General features: G+C 41.4%; 1 protein-coding gene across 9 annotated transcripts in view; it reads left to right on the top strand.

Annotated features, from left to right (window-relative positions):
- ncoa2 (nuclear receptor coactivator 2) overlaps positions 1-15,510 on the top strand; it is a 352,079-nt gene that overhangs the window by 215,226 nt on the left and 121,343 nt on the right. For all 9 annotated transcript variants that reach the window (XM_063064795.1, XM_063064830.1, XM_063064835.1 and 6 more), the window contains one exon: positions 9,170-9,277. In XM_063064795.1, the coding sequence (XP_062920865.1) occupies positions 9,189-9,277 (89 nt within the window). In that variant the 5' untranslated portion in view covers positions 9,170-9,188. The remainder of the gene's footprint in view (positions 1-9,169; positions 9,278-15,510) is intronic.

Here is a 15,510-nt window from a genome sequence, read left to right as displayed (position 1 = left end):
GCGTATGTCCTCGGGCTCCTGTACCATCTTCCTGAGATTCAAGGAGTCTTACTCCCTTGAATTATCCCAATGCTTAATTTTCAAAAATACAAGAGGGTTTCCCTGTACAAACAGAGTGGATCCTTTTCCCAGTGTGAGTCCCAAAGCTCTGCATCAGAGATAATCCAAGAAGAGATCTGCAGGATCAATGTGGCTTGACACAACTCCTTCCGATTTTCCCAATGGAGCTGCAACCACTTGTATTCAGACATCTCCTTTAAAGAATGTTGGGTTAAAAAATTAGATATGGGGAAATCCTGCATCTGTGTGTAATTTTTTTGCAGCCCATTCAGTGTCGCATATATTCATTTGTGAGTCCAAAAGTTAGAACTTCTTTGCTCAAGATAGATCTTTATGACAATATACCTGTAACATACACACATTTGTAAGATAATTAAGAAGTCCAGTACAAAAATTCACCAACCATTGAATGGAAGAAACCTCCTCCCACCGCCCAGCCACTCTGACCAGATAGATATTTGTAGTTATTATCTGCTAATTGCACTTACTGGCTTTTTCAGCTCCTTTAATTATATTTACCAGTCACTGTGTCTTTTACATCTGCACTGTCTTTTTGATCATAATTTACGTGTCAGTTTTCTCAGACGTTTGTAAATCTTCTAATCATCATCTGCTCCTTATGTTAGCAGATTCAGAAGAATTTAGCAGAAGTACTTAATGGTTTGTATTGCAGTAGCAATGATTGTTAGCAGAGCAAAACATTCAAACAATTTAATACTTAAGTAAAATTCAAAAAAGCAGGACAATATGTTTGAACCACTACTTGCACATTACAGCTATCAGACCAGGATGAACAGACAAATGTTTTCTTCAAAGCAGCAATGCCTCAAGAAGATGGCATCCATCATTAAGGACCTCATTCCTTGTTCTTATTGCTACCAAAAGATGTAGCAGAAGACGTCCTGGTCATCTACTGCGCCTGGTCCCATCTCCAGCCGTCTCGATTCTGTCTTGCCACTATATCCAGATGGGATTTAGGAAGAGAGAGTGAGGCTGACGCTGCGCGACTCTCCCTCACTTAAATCCAAATCACGCGCTAGTCTTGACACCATCATAATGGTGTCGAGGTCCTCATCGATGTCAGCGCTGGATGAACACACACACCAAAAGGAAGGAGGTACAGCAGCCTGAAGGCACACATTCAATGATTCAAAACAGCTTTTACCCCTCTGTCATCTGATTTCTGAATGCATATTGAACCTATGAACACTATCTCACTACTTTTTAATTTCTATTTTTGCACTAATTTAATTTAACAAAAAAAAATATACACACACACACACACACACACACACACACACGCAAAAGTTTGGGCACCCCGATGAGCTGATCTCCAAAAGTCATAAAGTTAAAGATGAAACATTCTTTTCAACATTTTAACTAAGATTAGTGTATTATTTTTGTTTTGTACAATCTTAGAGTGGGGGGAAAAAAAGGAAAGGAGCACCATGCAAAAGTTTGTGTACCCCAAGAGATTTGAGCTCTCAGATAACTTTTACCAAGGTCTCAGACCTTAATTAGCTTGTTAGGGCTGTGGCTTGTTCACAATCATCGTTAGGAAAGGCCAGGTGATGCAAATTTCAAAGCTTTATAAATACCCTGCCTCCTCAAACCTTGTCCCAACAATCAGCAGCCATGGGCTCCTCTAAGCAGCTGCCTACCACTCTGAAAATTAAAATAAATGTTGCTGACAAAACAGGAGAAGGCTATAAGAAGATAGCAAGGCGTTTTCAGGTAGCCGTTTCCTCAGTTCGTAACGTAATCAAGAAATGGCAGTTAACAGGAACGGTGGAGGTCAAGTTGTGGTCTGGAAGACCAAGAAAACTTTTCGAGAGAACTGCTTGTAGGATTGCTAGAAAGGCAAATAAAAACCCCTGCTTGACTACAAAAGACCTTCAGACTCTGGAGTGGTGGTGCACTGTTCTACTGTGCAGCGACACCTGCACAAATACGACCTTCATGGAAGAGTCATCAGAAGAAAACCTTTCCTGTGTCCTCACCACAAAATTCAGCGTCAGAAGTTTGCAAAGGAACATCTAAACAAGCCTGATGTATTTTGGAAACCAGTCCTATGAACTGATGAAGTTAAAATAGAACATTTTGGCCACAATGAGCAAAGGTATGTTTGGAGAAAAAAGGGTGCAGAATTTCATGAAAAGAACACTGCTCCAACTGTTAAGCACAGGGGTGGATCGCTCATGCTTTGGGCTTGTGTTGTAGCCAGTGGCACACGGAACATTTCACTGGTAGAGGGAAGAATGAATTCAAATAAATATCAGTAAATTCTGGAAGCAAACATCACACTGTCTGTAAAAAAAAAAGCTGAAGATGAAAAGAGGATGGCTTCTACAACAGGATAATGATCCTAAACGCACTTCAAAATCCACAATGGACTACCTCAAGAGGCACAAGCTGAAGGTTTTTGCCATGGCCCTCACAGTCCCCCGAATGTGGATAGACCTCAAAAGAGCAGTGCATGCAAGACAGCCCAAGAATCTCACAGAACTAGAAGCCTTTTGCAAGAAAGAATGGGTGAAGATCCTCCAAACAAGAATTGATAGACTCGTAGCTGGCTACAGAAAGCCAGCTGTGATACTTGCCAAGGGGGGTGTTACTAAGTGCTGACCATGCAGGGTGCCCAAACTTTTGCTTCAGGCCCTTTTTCTTTTTTTGTTATTTTGAAACTGTAAAAGATGGAAATAAAGTAATCTTGCTTAAAATGTTAAAGAAATGTGTCATCTTTAACTTCATGCCTTTTGGAAATCAGTTCATCTTTTACTCGCTTAGCTATTCACAGTAACAGAAATTTTGACTGGGGTGCCCAAACTTTTGCATGCCACTGTATATTTACTGTAATTCACTTCTATTATTTGTTGTGTAAGGGGTTTCTTCTTTTATGTTACTGTGTAGGCTAATCAAAATGGCTTCTTTATTATGTTAACTGCTGAGAAAGTTCTCTCGCTAGCAGTTTGGGTTATAGAGGGAGCTGTATTCAGTTGCTAACCAATTGGGATAGATGTTATCAACACACATCAAAGTTGCTGGTGAACGCAGCAGGCCAGGCAGCATCTCTAGGAAGAGGTACAGTCGACATTTCGGGCCGAGACCCTTCGACGCCCGAAACGTTGACTGTACTTCTTCCTAGAGATGCTGCCTGGCCTGCTGCGTTCACCAGCAACTTTGATGTGTGTTGCTTGAATTTCCAGCATCTGCAGAATTCCTCGTGTTTGTGGGATAGATGTTATTCTTTCTTTTGTGTCTGTAAGCTATTGCATGCGCGGGTTTTGGGGGAGAAGGCGCGATGGGGAGAGAGAGAGTGGATGCGATGCTGTGAGCTGGCCGACAGGGCGGATCCCGAGCCAGAGTCCCAGGTCCAGGGTCTTCGGCGAGGAGAGGAGACGAAGACAGACTCGTGTGGAGCATCTGGTTGACCACCATGGGTGGTCCCAGGTGGTGGGTCGAGGTGGTCAGAGGGGCTCGAAAGATGAAAAGAGGATCGTTAGCAGAGCTCCAACTGTTTGTGCACGAAGAGGTTGAACTTTGATAAGTTTGGCGCCTTTTTAGTTTCCTTTTATATTTTATCTCTATTAATTATAATCATTTAATCGTATATGGTGTATTGTCTGTTATTTGGGAGGGTAGGGTATAATCACACAGCGTCCACACAAACTTGATTACCCAGTTAGGCGGGGCTGAAGACTGCTTCCCCTAGACGACAGCGAGTTGAGCAAGCCTGAGGCTTATTAGGGGGGGCTGCAATTGCATTGCGCTGCTGCAAAAATGACAGATTTCACAATATATGCCAGTGGCATTAAATCTGATTTTGATTCTGAAAAGTAATCTGACACATAACAGTAAGTACACTGTTAAGGGCAAGGTCCTTAACTGTATTGCTGAGCAGAGAGGTCTCTGGAACCAAGTTCAGAGCTCATTGAAAGTGGCTACACAGGTCGATAAGGTGGTTAAACTTTTAAATGTCTTTAAATATTGATGAAGATGTTTGATGGCATAGAGATGGAAATGATGTTGCCACTTGTTAGTTGGCACAAAACTAGTGCCTATGGATGCAAGATGATTACTGGCAAACTGAATAAGAAATTCTCATGAAATTCCTTGACTCTGGTTGAAAATGTAGGTGGGCGAGCTAGTAAATTTCTGGATGATACTAAAATTGGTGGAATTGTGGATAGTGTAGAAGACTGGTAAAGAATACAGTGCAGTATACATCACTTGTGGATGTGGGCAGAGAAATGGCAGATGGAGTTTAACCCAAGTAAATGTGAGGTGTTGCACCTCGGTAGGGCAAATGTGTCAATGCTCTAAAGCTGTTGCCATGAGAATTATGTGAAAATATCTAACCTTCTTTGAAGAATAGCCTTTAAAAGTAAAGTGAGCTGTTGAATGAGTCACTGATGGCATGATTCATATTGGTAAATGCTCCTGTTATCTCCTTGCCCATCTTCTCTGCACTGCTTGTGAGGCCGATCACCTAATGTAGTTGATGTGCTTGGTAAATTTTTGTAAACTGTCCTCGCATTGTCTCATCTCCACTCTTTAAGTTTGTTTCGGATTACTGCAAACTGAATAAATGTTGGGATAATATCAGAATACATTGGCAATGTTCACAGAGTTTGAATTTTCAGCTGGGAACTTTTTTGCACCATGACTATTTGTATCTTCCTGAGAAGGCGATCCTGACCTTTGTTCAACTCCTACCAGTGCAGCAACTGTGTCACTTTGACTGGAATATCAGTAGATTGCTCGAACTGTTGAAGTTTCTGGAACATAGTTTGAATGCCTGACTTTCTGGCTCAGGCAAGTACCTGCTGTTGAACTGAACTGAATTGCCACTTGAATGAAGGTGAGTGGGATGATTGGGTAATGGAAACACATACTTAAGTAGTTTGTAAACACTTGCTGAACATGCCTGCACCTGGAGAAAGTAGTGTAATATCAGAAGAGCTATCACATTATGATGATCAATTATTGTAATTCACCTGTGTATAAATTTAATTTCATTTCATCTGGTATCTTTTGTCCGTTTTTCATGTATCAATTGCTTTGTATCTGATTGGGGAGAATTTCTGTTGAAGCATAGTCAAGACTGAAGGGCATGAATAGGAAAATTCTGCTTCTGTGTCATACAATACCTATTTTCTTTCTTCCCAACCATAGCACATGCAAATCAAAGTGCACATTTCTGCATAATATGATTTTATTCTGTGTTTTAATAGTTGTGTTAATAATGCGTGAAAGAATAATTAACAGTATTAGGTCAGTTGTACTTGACCTTATTATAGTTAACTGCTAATTGTGACTTTGATCAGTGTTTCTCTTTGAAATCTCAAATGAATGAGCAGTTAGAATTTGGATAACACAAGATGTAAAATACTTGGTCTGAGAAATCCATTGTCTGGCGTGTTACACACAAAGGAGTTTAACTAGCCTTAAAAGTAAAGATTTTGCACCATTGCAATTTTAATATCTGAATTGGTTGTTGAGAGGTAATAAAGGAAGGAACTGTTTCAGTCCAGTAATTACACTGTAGGTTAGATATTGGGGGAGACTTGGTGATTCCTGAAAGTGTTGCCAACCTGCTTTGAGAATTTGATTGACACTGTGTTGCCCATCTTCTTTCATACATAATACTTGTACACTGATTGAACACCCAAGCTGGTGCGGTCTTTCATTGATTCTATTATGGCTATTATTCTATTATGGATTTCTAAGTTATGCCTGCAAGAAAATGAATCTCAGGGTTGTATGAGGTGACATGTCTGTACTTTGATAATAAATTTACTTTGAACCTTAGTTTATGCTGGATTATCTGTATTGACAGGCTGCTTCAGGGAACTGTCTATGCTTCCTTTAAAGACTGATCCCAGGCTGATTGTTCCTTTTTAGTTGCAACTCATTACTTTTAGAAGATCAGACTTCCTCCTTCTGATTTCTGTTCAGTGAGCATTGTTGGAAGATTAGCTTATATGGATTTAGGTGTGGGTACAATAATGAGAAACCCAAAATGTTAAAAATAAAAGTACACTTTATTTATCTTCTATGTACTGCCATGCAGTGGGAAGTCACTGCTGCATCCTCCATTTTGGTTTGGGCTTCACTTCTAATTTGCAGTTGCAAGAATAAATTGGGGAATTATTTTAACCACTATTCAGTGGAGTTTTGAAGAATAAAGGGAGAATCCTCAGAGAAACCCATAAAATTGTGAAATGACTGGCAGTCTAGATGCAGGAAGGACATTCCCAAAGGTTGGAGACTCCAGAACCAGGGACCACGGTGCTGAGAAACAAGGTATGCAATTTAGAATCATGAACAGGAGAAATTCTTCCACTGAAAAAGTGGTGAACCAGTGGAAGTTATCATTGAAAGCGGTGGGCACTAAGCCAGTAAATATATTTAAGGAGGAGGTAGATTTGTTTTAATGCCAAAGGGATTAGAGACTGCAGGAGAAAGTAGGAACAAGGTACTGAAATTGATGATTAGCTAGAAGTAAAAGGAGGGCGTCATTTTAGAATGGACATGAGGAATTTTAACCAGAGAGTAGTGAATTTGTGGAATTTGTTGCCACAGGCAGCTGTGGAGGCAAAGTCTTGGGTATATTTAGGGTGGAGGTTGATAGGTTCTTGATTAGTCCAGGCATGAAGGGATACAGGGAGAAGGCAGGAGATTTGGGCTGAGAGAGAAAATGGATTAGCCAAGATAAAATGGCGGAGCAGATTCATTGGGCCAAATGGCCTAATTCTGCTCCTATATCTTATGGTAGTGGTCCCTAACCACCAAGCCATGAAGCAAGTGCTACTGGGTCGCGAGGAAACAATATGATTTGGCGATATGAAACAATATGAGTCAGCTGCACTTTTCCTCATTCCCTGTTACGTCCACTGTTGAACTTGAACGCAAGTGAGGTCATCAGTCAGTCATTAACCTACAACTACTCTGAGTAAAAAAACAAACATCATTTGAGAGTTTCTTTGGAAGAGGTGGTAGGGGACATAAAAGGGCTAACGATGATGATAAAGCAGAGACAGCTGAGGCCAAGACTGCAAAAAAAAGAAAGCTTCCTTCAACAGAAACTACGACAAGTCGTACATAAAATATGGCTTTATTGCGACCGGTCACTCGCACTCTCCAAGCCCCCTGTGTGTGATATGTGGAGACAAGCTGTCTAATGAGGCAATGAAGGCCTCAAAACTGCTTCGGCACCTTGAGTCCAAGCACCCTGCACTTAAAAGATGAATCCACTGAGTTTTTTGAGCGGAGAAAACGTGAGCAAGCGGGACAGAAGCAAATGCTGAGAGCCACCAGCTCCACAAATGCTGCTGCTCTGAGAGCGTCGTACTTAGTGGTTGCTGTATTGCTAAGGCAAGCCAAACTGTATCTGTGGGGACAGCGAGTGGACAGGGGCATATTTGACATGTTCCCAACATTAGCTGGGATTCTGGGGAGAGACTGAGGCTGCACCATCCTTCTCACAGCTGGTGCGCAATCACCTATCTTTGCTGTCAACAGAATTCGTGCATTACTTCCCAACCACAAATGACCCAAGATGTGCAAAGGAATGGATCTGTGACCCATTTGTGAATGTCCCCGGTGAATCATCCATGTCAGCATGGGAAGAAGCTCAACTCCTCGAGCTTGCAAATGACGGCGGGCTGAAAAGTATGTTTGACATAACATCTCTGCTGGCATTCTGGATCAAAGTCAAGGCTGAATATCCTGAGATAGCCACGAAAGCACTGAAAATGTTGCTTCCATTTCCAACATCATATCTCTGCTAAGTGAGGTTTTCTGCAATGAATGCAACGAAAACTAAACTGCGGAATAGACTGGACATAAGGAACCCCCTTCGAGTATTGCTGTCTCCCATCACCCCTCGATGGGACCGTCTTGTTGCAGGGAAACAAGCCCAGGGCTCCCACTGATTCAGCAATATTGGTGTGTTACATGATTTTATATGTTCATACGAGGAAAATATGCGCTGTGTGTTTAATATCCAAACATGTTATTGACTTATAAGTGACTTATAATTGACATCACCATATTCACGTGGGGAAATATGCGCTGTCTCTTTAATATTAAATTTGTTAGATAAACCCTTTTAGAAATAAAGTTGAGTGTATTAGCCAGTTATAAGTGACTTGTAGTTGAATTATCACCTATATTCCGGTTGCGTTTAACACCCCCCCCCCCCCACCCCAGGTCGGCCAGTCCGCAAGAATATTGTCAATATTAAACTGGTCTGCAGTGCAAAAAAGGTTGGGGACCCCTGATTTAAACTAGCTGGCTAGTTGCCAAGGAGCTTCGCTATTGAGTCCTACATGATGAGGCCAAACTCCCTGTAGACTTGTTTAAAGTTGTAATAGAGTAAACATATGTTTATAATATAAGTACATATTTTAATGTCACATTTGCTGCATATACCCAACTTGGTTTACAGATTGGACAAAATCACTAAATAAAGTATTACATACACTCTTGGAGGTCGGCGGGGGGTGGGTGGGGCGATATGGGTCTGCGGGAGGGGGGGCGGGGGTGCTACCTCCCTGAAATGAGTTTTTGCAGGGTGGGATGTCTGCACGTGCTTTGCAACCAATGCACTATCACCTTATCACCTATATTCCGGGCGTGATTAACCCCCCCCCCCCCCCCAACCGGTCAGCCGATCCGCAAGAATGCTGTCAATATTAAACTGGTCCGCAGTGCAAAAAAAGGTTGGAGACCCCTGTCTTATGGTCTTACTGAATATGTGGATCGGGCATGAAGTACTAAATGGCCCTCTGCTGCCTCTTAATTTCTGTTTTTGTGTGGCGCTGAGTTTGACTAGAGGGCCTAAGTGTGTGTGTGTGTGTGTGTGTGTGTGTGTGTCGCGCGCACATGTGAGCAGACATATGCAAACTTCCTGTGAATGTAAATGTGTCTAACATCTCTATTCCAGGGGGTGACATTGAATGTGTTAGAAGTGTGTTTATATTTCCATCTGAGTACTGAAGCAAGTATTTCTGAAAACTTGCATGGATGCCAGCACAGGATAGACAGTAAAAGTTTAACAAGTTTTGGTAAAGTTCTAACTGAAACTTCTTTTTACTTTCATCAGCTGCTTATATGCCCACAAGATGAGTGGAATGGGTGAAAATTCCTCTGACCTTGCCAGATTAGACTCCAGAAAACGCAAGGAATCACCATGTGACCATCCACGACCAAGGTAAGATGTAAGGGAAATCAGTGAAATGCTCAGTGACTCTCATGAATGTAAATCACAGTAAATATCCAGTTCACCATTTACAGCTCTACCTTGATGAAAATATGGAAAATTGTGATTGTCATCACTAAAATATTTCTACTGAAATTGATGATTAGCTATAAGTAAAAGGAGGGCGTATTTTTAGAAAGGAAATTAGGAATTTCTTTAGGCAGAGAGTAGTGAATCTGTGGAATTTGTTGCCACAGGTGGCTGTGGAGGCCAAGTCATTGGATATATTTAAGGCAGAGATTGATAGATTCTTGATTGGTCAGGGTATGAAGGGATGAAGGGATACAGGGAGAAGGCAGGAGGGGCTGAGGGGAAAATTGGATCAACCATGATGAAATGGCAGAGCATCCTCGATGGCCAAATAGTGTAATAGTGCACCTATAACTTACGGTCTTATGCACGATAGCAACATTGTTGACATTTTTGCTTCATACTCTGCTGACTTACGTCAGTCTTCATCAAATATTTTTTTCTCTACCAGGTACCCGGATTCTAATCAGACAAATGAATTGCAATTGAATTCCCCCCCCCCCCATTCCTTCAAGAGCTTAAATCCAAGTGTACAATCTGAAAATGGTGACCTGTGTCACTCCTGTTATGTCTGCCCTAGTTACTTAATTGGTTGTGCAATGGAATGTCCTTTTTCAATTTAAAACCCTTCAAACTGGTGCTTTCCTGAGGAAAAGAGAAAAGCAAATAATAAAATAAAAGAGAAGTGATGAAGAGTAAAAGTAGGTTAAATGCTTCTGTACTGATATAAAAAAATTGCGATACTGAAAATATATGGTAAATATAATGTAGAGGCATATGGTACGGGTTGGAATAGTTGCCTAAATAAGTTACATTATTGAATTCAAGCAGCACAATAAATAAATTAAAAGCACACATTTGTCCTAAAGGAAATGATGTGGAAGCCAATTAGGGAGATGTCAATAAATGCTGTGTGATTGAGAATCAGATACTGCAGGCTATAGATTCTTTATAATGTCAAGAGAAATTGGAAAACAAGGAACAGTAGCAACGTTAATAAAAGATGATGGAAGTAAAAAAATTGGAGAGAAATGATATTAGTAAGGTGAGTAATCAATAGAAGATAAAACTCCAGGGAGGTCTGTTTGTCATCCTCCAAATCATGGTGACTTCATGTGGGCATGTGTAACCACATGTGGCAAGAAGCACATAGGGAAGCAATGTGGTTATAATGGGAGATTTTAAATTTCATTACAGTGTAGAATAGTTCCAGCAAGAAAGCCGCATAATTTTTCTTTTATCCCTTTTATGGAGGGCCTACAGGAGATGAAATAGCTAGCTTTAATACATAGCAAATCAAAATTAATTAGCAATCTGTAGTAATGGAATAAATTGTAGTTAATGACAGTAATATAAATTGAATCTGATATTAGATTTGAAGGGGAGAAGCAAGAATTTTAAACTTCTAAGTGATAAATACATTAATCTCTTTTAGTTATCCTGAGCTGTTAATCTATGATGAAATAGTTTAAAGAAATGTATTTAAAACTGTACAAAAGATCAAAGCAGAATGTGTGCAACTAAGCAGCTTTTGACACAAAATAGATAGAAGTAAGGCTCACATGAAAGTTCAGAATTTTAGAAATCAAGCAGTAAATATTTACAAAGCAATGTAAATTTCTAGAGGTCCATTAAGGATGCACAAAACCAAGCTGGAGAAGATAATAAAAATAACAAAAATTTGAATGCACTTTGAAAAAGATTATGGCAATGAAACGCAACACACATCAAAGTTGCTGGTGAACGCAGCAGGCCAGGCAGCATCTCTAGGAAGTGGTACAGTCGACGTTTCAGACCGAGACCCTTCGTCAGGACTAACTGAAGGAAGAGTTAGTAAGAGATTTGAGAGGGGGAGGGGGAGATCCAAAATGATAGGAGAAGACAGGAGGGGAAGTGATGGAGCCAAGAGCTGGACAGGTGATTGGCAAAAGGGATATGAGAGGATCATGGGACAGGAAGCCCAGGGAGAAGGAAAAAGGGGAGGGGGGGAAACCCAGAGGATGGGCAAGGGGTATAGTCAGAGGGACAGAGGGAGAAAAAAGAGAGAGAGAGAGAAAGAATGTATATAAATAACGGATTGGGTACGAGGGGGAGGTGGGGCATTAGCGGAAGTTAAAGAAGTCAATGTTCATGCCATCAGGTTGGAGGCTACCCAGACGGAATATAAGGTGTTGTTCCTCCAACCTGAGTGTGGCTTCCTCTTTACAGTAGAGGAGGCCGTGGATAGATATATCAGAACAGGAATGGGATGTGGAATTAAAATGTGTGGCCATCGGGAGATCCTGCTTTCTCTGGCAAACAGAGCGTAGGTGTTCAGCAAAACGATCTCCCAGTCTGCGTCGGGTCTCGCCAATATATAGAAGGCCACATCGGGAGCACCGGACGCAGTATATCACCCCAGCCGACTCACAGGTGAAGTGTCGCCTCACCTGGAAGGACTGTCTGGGGCCCTGAATGGTGGTAAGTGCTACACATGCCCTTACACTTCCTCCCTTACCCCCCCTCCCCCTTTTCCTTCTCCCTGGGCTTCCTGTCCCATGATCCTCTCATATCCCTTTTGCCAATCACCTGTCCAGCTCTTGGCTCCATCATTTCCCCTCCTGTCTTCTCCTATAATTTTGGATCTCCCCCTCCCCCTCTCAAATCTCTTACTAGCTCTTCCTTCAGTTAGTCCTGACGAAGGGTCTCGGCCCGAAACGTCGACTGTACCTCTTCCTAGAGATGCTGCCTGGCCTGCTGCGTTCACCAGCAACTTTGATGTGTGTTGCTTGAATTTCCAGCATCTGCAGAATTCCTTGTGTTTATGGCAACGACAATGTTGATTCATTAATTGAAATAGCATTTGAGACTGTAATGGATAAAAATACAGCATACTTGCAAACAAACACACATCAGTGTGCAGTGACAGAACCAGACAATATTTTGCAGATTCTATGATAAATAAAACTTAATGGTAGGTAGGTGGATTTTTAAGCAAGTCGAGAAAAAAATTGAACTTAAGCAGAAATAATACATGAAAGTCATTAGACAAAAAGGTTGAAAAGAATTGTAAATGCGGTTAGAAGTTTTTCAGTATTTTTGGATAGAAAAACCAATAAGTGGAATCTTGGAATCAATGGCATCTTGGTTAGAGTACCTTGAAGAGTTTCCTTACAAAAAAGGGTATTAAAACGTGGCTCAAGGTGAAGAAGACTTGCAAGAATGACATACAGCATGGAAATAGGCCCTTTGGCCTAACTCATCCATGCCAGCTGTGTTGCCATGGAGTTGGTCCAAGCTGCCTGCATTTTGCCCATAGGCCTCTAAGCACCTTTGATCCACTTACCTAGATGGCTTCTGAATGTTCATAATCTGCCTGCCTCAACTCTTCAAGGAAAGTCTATAAAGGCAAAGGTTCTTTTTCTCTTGGAACACTTGATGACTTCAAAGTAGATTGATTATCATAAAGTACATATATGTCACCAGATACAGGCCCAAGATTCATTTTCTTATAGGCATATGCAATAAATTCATAATAGAATAATAAGCACAATTGAATCAATGAAAGACTGCACCAACTGTGCAGTGTGCAAAAGACAACAAACTGCGCAAATACTAAAAGGAAAGAAATAATAAATATCAAGAACATGAGATGAAGAGTCTTTGAAAGGGAGTCCATAGGTTGTGGGAACATTTCAATGATGGGGTAAGTTGAGTGAGGTTATCCCCTTTGGTTCAAGAGCCAAAATAGTTCAAGATGGTTGAGGGGTAATAAGTGTTCCTGAACCTGGTGATGTGAGTCCTGAAGCTCCTGTATCTTTTTCCTAATGGCAACAGTGAGAAGAAAGCTTGACTGGGAGGTTGGTTCCTGATGATGGATGCTGTTTTCCTGCTACAACACTTCGTGTAGATGTGCTCAGTGGTGGGATGGCTTTCCCCATGATGGACTTGGCTGCATCCACTACTTTTTGGAGGATTTTCCATTCAAGGGCATTGGTGTTTTCATACCAGGCTATGATGCAGCCAGTCAATATACTCTCCACTTTCTCAAAATAATTGAGAGGCTTGATAGGATTAGCATAAAGGAGATGCCTCTTCCTGTGGGAAAGTTCTTGAATAAAAAAAAAAGTCACTAATAATTCCAGGAAAGATTTCATGAGAAGATTCTGTATTTTGAGAATGGAAAAAAAAGAGAGGTAATTAAAAAGAAAGAGAGTGGTGAGTAGCATATTTTTTAAGGAAAATCTAGATGATACGGCTGGCTGGCGCAGTGACATCAGCGCTGGACTCCGGAGTGAAGGTTCCTGAGTTCGAATCCAGTTGGGCTGCTCCTGGGCACGCTTTCCATCCATGCTGGGTTGAGTGTCGAGCTCGCAACTGGGCCTCGTAAAGAAAAAAACGCTGCGCTGGGAGAAGGATGTGGCGGACCACTCACAGAATCTTTCCTCCAAGACAACCACCTGAAAAGTGGTTGCCGAGGCTCTAGTTAGAGTATGGCACGCACAAAAAAAAAGATGAGATTGAATGTCAACATGCATTAAAAGGGTGAGTTGGGTAAATTGGGAGTCGTTTCATATGTGGCATGAACACTGGTGTGGATGTACTGGCCTGCTTCCGATAATTCTATCATTGGTTTCTGAAACTGAAAATTTCATGATTTGAGAAAGGAGAAAAAATCAAAGCTGAAACCTTGGTTTTCACATTTGATGTGTTAATGTCAGGCAGCATTACAGGAATCTATCACAGGGCAAAGTAATTGACCCTTTAAGCAAATATGAGCTGATCAAGAAGATTTCACTTGGATTTGTGAGTGATTGATCCTGCTGAAGTTTTTATTACCTTTTAAAAAGGTGGACCACATGCATGTTATCTGTGGAGAGTCCATTGCTAAAGGTTCTGCAGTAGTGTTTGGTGAGGGCATTGAGGAAAATGGATCCATGAGCAGTATACCAAGTTGACCCATATGATTGTGGTAATAGCAGGCTGTCATTTATTTACTCTTGTCCACTGGTCTGCAGGCCGTTTACAGTGGTGACTGCTCGATGGCCTCCTGCACCTCTCTGCCAGCATCAAGCTGGTTCCATTCTTGGAAAAGGCCCTTCAAGCCGTGCTATTCTAGCAATCCTCAGATTCAACCTCGTGTAATAGAACTGCTAAATGAAATACCTGCAGCATAACAGTAAAAACGTAAACCAGGGCATTACACTAGCTTAATCACGGGACAATTTACCATGACTAATTAACCCACCAACTGGTATGCTTTTGGACGATGGGAGGAAACTGGAGGACCCAGAGGAAACCCATACAGTCACGGGGAGAATGTACAAACTCCTTACAGGTAGTTAATAGAATTGAAACTGGGTCGCTGATACTAAAAAGTGTTGTGCTAACCTCTGCATTACTGTGCTGCCCTAAGATTTCTCATGAAGAATGTACATCAGTTGAAGTCACAAGCCAGTTGAGGTGACTTTCGCTTTGCACCACCATGCCATTATCCCAGATGTCGCATAAGCAACCATACATGGCTGCCTCCTTTTTCTTATTTACATCTAGCCTTTTGATAGTATCATCAAAGGACGCAGTGCCTATTTACACATGGATGTTAACAACAAGCAAGTTGATCTTATTTGACTCCCTTAATCCCTTGGCAATTTTTTGAAGCTGAACTGGGTCTTGGCACATTTAGTGCTACATTTTGGCACCAAGATAAACTTCTGACATCACACTCATTAGCAGCAGCAGCAGTGCCCACTTCCAGCTCCATTACGTTTCCTAACTCCATCCTGCCTCATCTCATCTTCCTCAGAAACCTTCCATCTGTGTATGTTTATGAAAGTTCTTAACTGACAGTAATATTCTACTAGATTGCTACCATCCTCCAGATTGAGGTCATCCAAGCTGGAATATAAAAGCAAGGATGTAACTTTATAAAGCATTAGTCAGGCCACACGGAGTATTGTGAGCAGTTTTGAGGCCCTTATCTAAGAAGTGGTGTGCTGGCTTTGGAGAGGGTCCAGAAGAGGTTCATGAAGTGATTTCGTGAATGAACAGGTTAACGTATGAGCAGTGTTTGATGGCTCTGGGCTTGTACTCACTAGAGCTTAGAAGAATGAGGGGATATCTCATTGAAACCTATTGAATATTGAAAGGCTTAGATAGAGTGGATGTGAAGAAGA

Source organism: Mobula hypostoma, chromosome 1, assembly GCF_963921235.1.
Source record: "Mobula hypostoma chromosome 1, sMobHyp1.1, whole genome shotgun sequence".
NCBI lineage: Eukaryota > Metazoa > Chordata > Chondrichthyes > Myliobatiformes > Myliobatidae > Mobula > Mobula hypostoma.
This window is presented reverse-complemented; position numbering and strand designations above follow the sequence as displayed.